This window comes from Brachyhypopomus gauderio, chromosome 2, assembly GCF_052324685.1.
Source record: "Brachyhypopomus gauderio isolate BG-103 chromosome 2, BGAUD_0.2, whole genome shotgun sequence".
NCBI classification, from domain to species: Eukaryota; Metazoa; Chordata; class Actinopteri; order Gymnotiformes; family Hypopomidae; genus Brachyhypopomus; species Brachyhypopomus gauderio.
In genome coordinates this window covers 40674436-40683154 of record NC_135212.1, presented here as the reverse complement: position 1 = coordinate 40683154, position 8719 = coordinate 40674436, and the positions used below count along the sequence as shown (strand labels likewise).

Sequence of the window (8719 nt, the reverse complement as noted above, 5' to 3'; positions counted from 1 at the left end):
TCACACCAAAAAAGGTGCAAGCAACAAAGAGCCAAAACAGGAGCTGCAACTGTTTACTTAACATTAGTTAATTATTGTTAATGTGTTACTTCATGTGTTGTTCATGTTAACTAATGTATTACTTCACGTTAGTAAGTAAACACTTAATGTGAAGTGTTACCATACATTGCATCTGCTTTCTGTAAAATCTGGACTGCAGTTTTTTATTTTTTTTTATTTTGCCTCTGTAAATCATTTTTATTGTTGTGCTCCAGTAAATTCCCTGAAAGCAAACTTTGTATTGTTATTATAGTTCTGAATACTGAATTAATTCAGAGATGTCATCTCTCATTCAGAATGAAATCTGTAAAAGAATAAAAATCTCTTGGTATTTTTGTCATTAACTTGGATGGAGAAGCAGCTGACATCTAAATTAAATACATTTATACATTTTCAGGAAGTCTCACTTCAGTCGACCCATTAGGGTCTGCCCTCATACATTGGGTTTTCCCGAAGTCTTGGATATGACTTGTCATACGTCACCTTACTCTTTTCTCATAGACCACAGCCTCTTATGAAAAAAAAACGCTATAAAAGTACTGACTCCAAATCGTAAAAAAACACCGTGTCTAAACGTTGCTGTGGTGCGTTTGTACGTTTAGTAATTAAACGATTAACCCCCAAAATGTTTATTTCCATAAAAGGCCAAGGGCAGCAAAATAAAGTGACTTAATGACAGAAAAAGTGATAGGTATGAGAAAAAAAACATTACTTGGTGATTCAGTAAGCTATATATATATCAGGATATGACACCACTCACTCCACGTTGATGGAGGCAGACTTGTACGCTCAATAATTTTATAATTTAATGGCGGCGTTGCTGCCACACTCCAGAAATGTTTATATTTCTTCTGTCCCGCACATGATCCCATAATTTTCCCTCTTTTGTTTTTCCAAATGGCTGCGCGCCTACTCGAGAAATACTGAGACGAGGAGAGACGAGCCTTTCCCAAGATCCACCCTGGACCAGCCACCTCCTGCTAACCAGCTATGATGAAGGATCAACCGACTGCCCTATCTAACTGTGGATGAAGGACCCTCTGCCCTGGACCCTCTCACCGCCCCGAATTCGCCCCTGCTATGGCTGTATTTCCGCAGCACTGGACCGCAGCACTTTGTTTTTGTATCTCTCTAATCAGGAATTTCCCTCTGGGATCAATAAAGTATCTATCTATCTGTCAATCCCCCTGAGTCTTGTTCCTCTCAAGGTTTCTTCCACATGCTCTTAGGGAGTTTTTCCTTACCACTGTCGTCCATGGCATGCTCACTGGGGGCTTGGACTCAGACACTTGTAAAGCTGCTTTGTGACAACTGTTGTAAAAAGCGCTATATAAATACAAATTTTGATTAAGCGACCATTTTTTTTTTACATAATAACGTGAAATATTGACCTACTATACGTAGATTTCGGCATCTAATAGTTCAAAATCAACACGGTATTGTTAATTTATACAATTAAATTTGCTAACACCTTAGAATTCATATATTTATCGCCAGTGAAATCAGACGGGCTGCTTTCACCCACAAACTGGCGATGGCGGATGCGTTGCTCTTGTCTCCGGAGTTGGTATATCAAAATAAAACAGAACATGTAAAAGTAAAACGTGCTTATGGTGCCGTCGACTGGGCAAGTGGAGACATGACATGTAAAACGTCTGACGCCGATTGGCCAATAAAAGGCATTCAAGAACGATGTGTCATTACAAATTGTCCAATAGCAATCGTCCTTAGGTCACTCCCGAGACGAATAGGGCGCTTGTGGCCCAAGTAAATATGCGCGGATTGACTGATCTCTAAACTATGTGTTCGCGGAAATCCTTGTTGCGTATGATGTGTAGATCACAGCATCACGAGGGTTCTGTTAGTTAACGCACCCATAGTTCTGTGGAAGAGTGAACTGAGGGGATTTCTATTGTTTCAGCGAGGTCTCTTGCTGTCGGGCGCCTCTAATCCGGCCACTTCACCGCAATTAAACCACACGCCGAATGAGTAAAAACAACCATTAACACGTCTAGCCGAGTTGTGTTAACCGAGGTGTCGGAACACAGACTTCCCAAAGTTACGTTAACTTTCGGTAAGTTGTTAGCGAGCTAACTTTAGCCTGCCGGCTCTTCGGCCCGACCCGTAACGTCCGCTCGCGAGCCAGACAACTTACATTTACGTTGCTAACTAGTTAGCATTCCTGTAAACTTCAGTACAACGGCAACTAACTGTGTTAGCAAACAAGTTGTTCGGTTTTGAACTCCGCTTCGTTATTTTTTTAACGAAGGTTTCCTCTGGTGAAGTAAAAGTGGTGTTGACATATATATCCCCGTCTCATCCCTGCGTGGCGGGGCGGTTAGCGGTTAAAGATGTCACAGACCTGTACAAGTTAGCCAGCTAGTCGGCCGGAGATCTCAACGGAAGAATACGTGTGGCTGCCGTTAGCTAAATCACTGGCTAAGTGACCTAATTATCAGTTAAATATACAAGTTAAATAGACATCGCATGACATTTCGGACCTGGCCTAAATAACGGCTGCTTTAACTAGCTGTATAAGCTCATTTAAAGTATGTTACACTGATCGCCTGATTTTACTCGGCTGTGGGCGAAAATGAGTTTTATTTGTACCTCGATTTTAGTTAGTTATTTTTTATCGTGAGTTTTTTTTTGAGGGCTTAAAAAGGCACTAAAAGTCTGTTGGTTAGCTAATACCACCAAATGAATTGTTGTATGCAATTATTTTTGATTTGCTTACATAGGTTTTGTCGAGCTGAGGTCAGCCTTTGGTGCATATCTGGTAGCGGACAGCGATGAGTGACTCGGAGCCGCGTACGTTTCCTACGGTGGAAGAGGAGCGGGACTACTGGAGGAGTCGAGCTGCGGAGCACAAGCACAGGTGAGTCTCGCGTCTGCGGGCGTGTACGTGTCTGCCTTCGGCTGCCTCTTATACGGCTGGGCTCTGCCTTCGGCTCTCTCCAGGGCCGATATCTCCCAAGAGGAGCTGCAGGAGTTTCAGCAGATGAGCCGCGACTACGAGGTGGAGCTGGAGACCGAGCTGAAGCAGTGCGAGACGCGGAACCGCGACCTGCTCGCGGCCAACAACCGGCTTCGCATGGAGCTGGAAAACTATAAGGTACTAAGACGAATCCGTGAGGAGTTTGGACGAGTTGCTACGTTTCAGTTTGCAGTATTGCGGCAATTGATCGGTAATGTCTTTTGATCGTTTGCTTTAGTCACTGACCCTGTCAGCTGCCCTTGTCTGTCAGATTCATTTTTATTAGAATAAGGGTCGCTTGGAAAGATGGAGGGCCAGAGCCGTATAACCACACTGCTGCTGAACGTCTGTGTTCCCTGGTACTTGTCATTTGTGTTTTAGTACGCATGATCTCGCTTAAGGGGGTGGGCACGGACACACAGTCACGCATTCAGAGGAAAACAACAGCGCTGTGTCAGGGACGGGGAGCAGCTGATGCCCAAGTCTGCACCAGTGTTGTGAGGGAAAGCAGACTTGTACCGACTCCGCATAGCACGTATTTTTCCACCTCTTGAAGAATGGAGTCGTGTCAGAATAGCAGCCTGGCGCGTTTTCTCACGTGTACCGCATGTCCTGCCTCGTTGACTTACCAGTCATAGCCTTTGTGTATATCATAAAAGCGTTGACTCATTTTGGATGGGTCAAACGTCTCAAAGATGTGAGGCCACGTGGACACCGTGAGGAATCCTGACATTCGAAATGACGTCCGCACTATTCGTACTTTTGTAAACATTCTCCATGTGAAGTACAGCGCCCCCTGCTGGTCAGTTGCCATTATTTAGTCCAATCACAATTGTTGACGGTATTCTCTAGTCGTCTTAATTTAGAAACAGTGCCATGGTATGTGGTTTAAATGTTTTTAATACCAGGTGACTGTTTTCGAATGCTATCTGCCTTTATACTGAATTTTGTGCTTTGTAGTCCATTTCTGGTGTTGTCTTTTTTTCCCCCCTTTTTTGTGTTCTTTGGTACACAACTGTACACTGTGCAGGCTAGTACATGGTGCAAATGACTGTTGTGTAGATGATTGTATGACTGTATACGGCCTGTTTACTCGTACATTTTACTGAATCAGTATGTCGCACATTTTCCAGATGAGTGGGATAAGTTGTCAGCGTGTTTTGGGTACAGTAGTAGACAGTTTAGGATGCACTTCAGCAGCCTTTGTTTTCTGGTCCTCTAGGAGAAGTATGAGCTGCAGCACTCTGAAGCCTACAGACAGATCGCCACTCTGGAGGGAGAGCTGGCAGAGACAACCGCTATCAAAGACCAGCTGCAGAAGTACATCCGGGAGCTGGAGCAGTCCAACGATGACCTAGAGAGAGCAAAGAGGTGATGCTGACTGCAGGAGCCTGGGTGCACAAATCTGCTCCTCTACCACCGCTTATGGGAGTCTGTCTGTCTCTGTGTTATTGAGTTACCTGAATGTGTTTTTATTTGCACATTTCTTGTTCCCGACTTGTCTGTTATTTTACAGTTTGTCTTTGAGTCAGTGTTTAGCGAGTCCAAATTTATGTTTTCAGTGAGCCAGTACATGTGATAAAACCCATCAGCTAGTGGTCAAGCCATTGATCAGCTCAGCGAGGTGTGGTCTTGTGCAGGGAAGGAGAAGTTCTGATTTCCTTTGTGTTTAAGACTGTGGGCTCCTCCTTGCTCTCTTAGGGCCACCATTATGTCTCTCGAGGACTTTGAGCAGAGAATGAACCATGTGATCGAGCGAAATGCTTTCCTGGAGAGCGAGCTGGATGAAAAGGAGAACCTACTGGAGTCCGTCCAGAGGCTCAAGGACGAAGCTCGTGGTGAGGCTGCCAAGGGCTAACCAATATATTTATCTTCTATCTTTATCACGATATTGACTTTGTCATACTGATATCACAGGAGGCTGCAGAACACAAATGAGCCATTTCACAAGTCACAGAAGTGGAATTCGCACATGTTCCAGATTAGCATTTTGGGCACGTTTTGATATGTATTGATGAGTCCTGTATTGACCTGCTTCAGTAATTTAGTGCAGAATAATGCAGTCTAGTCTAAAAGCAGGCCACATGTGGGTCAAGCCCTGTGGGTTTAATACATTGCAAAACCTATTGTAATCAGCAGTTTAATTGTATTGTGGTATATTTTCCAGATCCTGTAGTCATTTTGAAAGTATTTTTTAGTCTTCTTCCTTTACCAGCACAAGTGCATTTGGCCACTCGTTCTGTCACCTAGTGATGTTTGTGTCTTTTTTTTCTTTATTCTTAGGAAAAACATTTTCTTGTTTTTGTGCAGCCACTGTGACCATGTGTAGGTGTGCTGTGTTACACATGTCTGTATGTGTGTGTCTCTGAGCATGGGGTGCCGTGTTTGTGTTTTTAACTGGGCTGTTGTAACTGTGCTTTTCAGTCTGCCTGTGTTCATGGGTCGGGCTTGTGTGTTGCGCAGATCTGAGGCAAGAGCTGGCTGTTAAACAGAAGCAGGAGCGGAAGCCGTCTCTCAGCCTGTCTGTGGATGGAGAGAGGGCGGAGACCACACCTGTGCGCACCCCTATTCTGGCACCGCCTCCTCTCGCCGCCACGTCCCAAAGACCTCCAGGCTCTGCCAGTGCTTTCAACACCCCCCCCTCTTCCTACAGCAGGAGTAGGCACTCTTGTACAATTGGAGCGATTACACTCGTTGTAATTACTCATACTAATGATTTCTTGTAGGCGATTATTAACGTGTGCTGGTGTTTGTTTCGGTGTCCAGTTGAAGGTCTTACTGGGACTCCACTGACCACCTCTGCGCGGATATCCGCACTCAACATTGTAGGGGAGCTGTTGAGGAAAGTGGGGGTGAGTCTCTTTAATAGAGTTATGTCCGTCCTAGCTGATTGCAGAGACTTTGAAAACAATCACCTCTGACGGGCTTCTGCCACTGTGAGTGAATATTTGTTAGATTTCTGCTTACTGTGATCCTCTGTATATAACATACTGTCTAGAACAGAAGTATCGTGTTAAATTGATACAGCAGTATGTTTGACTGTGTCATGATTTAATCTCAAAACACCATGTTGTTTGGATCTCTGCTCCACACGTCAGCCCTTCAGCCCGATATATTTCTGGTACCATGACAAATGGGTCTCCTGGAGGGCACTGCCAATAACTGCTTAGGCATTTTATTCCCATAGTTCACAACCGTCTGCTGGCTCTTATTGTCTTGTTTTTGTTCCCTCCCTCCCTCACTTGGTCACACACAATGCGTGGTACAGAACTTGGAGTCGAAGTTGGCATCGTGTCGGGAGCTGCACATGCAGCAGAGGACGCCAGGCCGTTTGAGTGTGCAGACTGCACCTAGAGAGGTGCTGGACAGCCCACCACCCTCCACCAAAGGCCTCTACGATACAGGGTATTGACTGAATGTCAATGTACATATGTAAATGTTTCCTCCTATTTGTTAGAATTGGTGACCTCAGGCCATAAGGCGGAGCAGAAGTGGCTGCTGGAGTGTCTGTAGATGGCCGTGGCCACAGTAATGAATGCTGGAATGTAAACTACTAGTTGCAATGTGCTTCATGTGTGTTTGGCAGGATGGTGAAGCGGTTGGACTTTGGTCAGGGGCCCAAGATGGTGGTGTGAAGGAAGGTGTCCACTCCACACCTGACCTTAGCCTGGCTGTTCCCCCAGTGAGCCCCAGCCTGCCGGACTCCTGCACACAGTGTTGCCCTGAATGTCTCTTAATGCACAAAACCACACTTTGTTTTTCCTTTTCTTTATTGAACTAATGTGTGTGTGTGTGTGGTGCGTCCCTGTCTCTGTTCCCCTGGGTACTGGACCTGCACCATCAGGTTCCACCTGTGGACTTTGTAACTGTGTATAATATAAGTGTGTGTATATCCGTCAGACAGTTGAACCCTTTGTTCTGCAGATTGTGTGTGTGATAATTTTTGTTTTTGTCTGTGCTGCTTATGACTGTTGCACTGGTCTCAACCTTGATGTCTTTCAGTGTGTTGGGCTGGTGTCTATGCCATGGCTTAAGACCTGGATTAAGTCTTTCGCTATTCTGTAGTGCCAATGGTGAATCACTGGGAGTTTTTTTCTAGTCTAAATTTAGACTCAATTTGAGTTTGGGAAACTTGCCTAATTGATCAACCCCCTCCTCTGTGTGTCTTGTGTGTGTGCGCGCACTTCCCTCCTGGATTTTTTTTGTCTGAATTGACACCGTTAATGTGTCTTCAGAGAGACAAATTTTTTGTTGAAGCCGCTCAACCACCATGATGGTATAACCAGTATTGTTTGCATACGCGTGCGTTCAGGGAGGCCCTGGGTGTGTTTGTAGTGTGGTGTGAAGCCAATTCCTCAGTCCAGTTGCAGTGTGGGTAACAGTAGAGTAGGCCTGTGGAACGGGGGAGGAGCTGCTCACATGGTGAATTAAGAGCCCGTGTCTGGGGAGACCAAACAGGGTAGAGTGTTGGCGACCAAACGCATTGACGTTTTTTATAAACAAGCACAGTTTTGTTACTTACAATTGGCATGCTATGCCTTTAGCAGTGGAGATGACAGTTCAGAAGTGATGTTGGCAAATGTGTTGAGATATGGAACTGAAGATGCTCTGTGTTTGTGTGTGTGTGTGAACTTTAAAATGGGCTACGTTGCTTTCTCACAGGCTGGTGTGAGGATCTTTGCGGCTGTGTCACTGGCAGTGCTGCCTTTCTCAGGGCTGCTGTTACTCTACTGCAGGGCTGTGCAATACATTGATTAGAGGTCACTGTCACAATACTAGTCTTTGTTTAGTTGCAACATGTAAATTAAGAATTATTTCTGTAAATAATAATGGCAGTGTGTCAACATCGACACATCAAGGGTCCAGCAGTGTTATTTTATTACAGCTTAGAAAATCACATTATGGAGCTGTAGAAGCAAAATGATCATTTTGACCATACAACTCAGCCCTTCTGCACAGTAATGGCTCCAGAACGTCTGACATGGGGACTGATTTGTTTTTGTTTCACTGTTCCATGTACTGAACATAACCGTGTGCCTTAATTTCTGTAATCCAAACCAGCTTGGCCTGACCTATGCGGACCCCAAGGAGGCAAACCACTCCCTCTGCTTACATGTCATTCTCACACACACACACACCCACACCACCTTTCTGCATCGTCAGGGATATAGCGAGAGAAGTTGAAAGATTGGGTTCTAAACGGCATTTAAGCGGATGCCTGCGTATTGTATGTTTATAGTTGTCGGGATAGTCGAGTATTAAAACAAATAAATACTTCAGTGAAGGGTACAAGTGTTTTATGTTAAAATTAGAAGTGTAAAGTCGAACTAATGGTATTTTGTACTTTCCTTAGAGGTACTAATGTAGGAATTATGTTAGAAAGTTCAAGCACATAAGACTAGTGTCGGTCATCTCAGGGGCTCATAGTCTCACTAAAGACATCCTTACAGTCCAGAATGAGTTAGGCTTTTTGCACGTGGATCAGGTGTGGTTGCCACTGTGGTCCCCAGCTGGTGCGTGTGTGGGTGGAGCTGTGGTGCTGCAGGCTCTGGGAGTGCCTTACTGAAGTGGCCCATGCTCCACCGCCCCAGGTCCATGTCCATCACTACACAATGCGGAATAAATGCACCACTGATGGTAACTGACTATGGTCTGATTCTTGTAGTAATACTTTTGCAAGCAATTGAGATTTTAAAAAGCCTT

The 8719-nt window shown here is 44.8% G+C and overlaps 1 protein-coding gene across 1 annotated transcript; it reads left to right on the top strand.

Annotated features, from left to right (window-relative positions):
- The first annotated feature begins 1882 nt into the window (after positions 1-1882).
- nde1 (nudE neurodevelopment protein 1) lies at positions 1883-8657 on the top strand. Its single transcript, XM_076996101.1, has 9 exons — positions 1883-2113; positions 2781-2917; positions 3001-3154; positions 4239-4387; positions 4718-4854; positions 5480-5674; positions 5783-5868; positions 6285-6421; positions 6603-8657. Exons 2-9 carry the CDS (start codon positions 2832-2834, stop codon positions 6649-6651), a joined length of 993 nt encoding a protein of 330 aa, XP_076852216.1. The 5' UTR covers positions 1883-2113; positions 2781-2831; the 3' UTR covers positions 6652-8657.
- The last annotated feature ends 62 nt before the right edge of the window (positions 8658-8719 follow it).

Coding starts and splice junctions, on each gene's coding strand:
- nde1 (XM_076996101.1), top strand. CDS start 2,832: ATGAGTGACTCGGAGCCGCGTACGTTTCCTACGGTGGAAGAGGAGCGG. Junction 3,155..4,238: donor TGGAGCTGGAAAACTATAAG/GTACTAAGACGA, acceptor CTGGTCCTCTAG/GAGAAGTATGAGCTGCAGCA. Junction 5,869..6,284: donor AGCTGTTGAGGAAAGTGGGG/GTGAGTCTCTTT, acceptor TGCGTGGTACAG/AACTTGGAGTCGAAGTTGGC.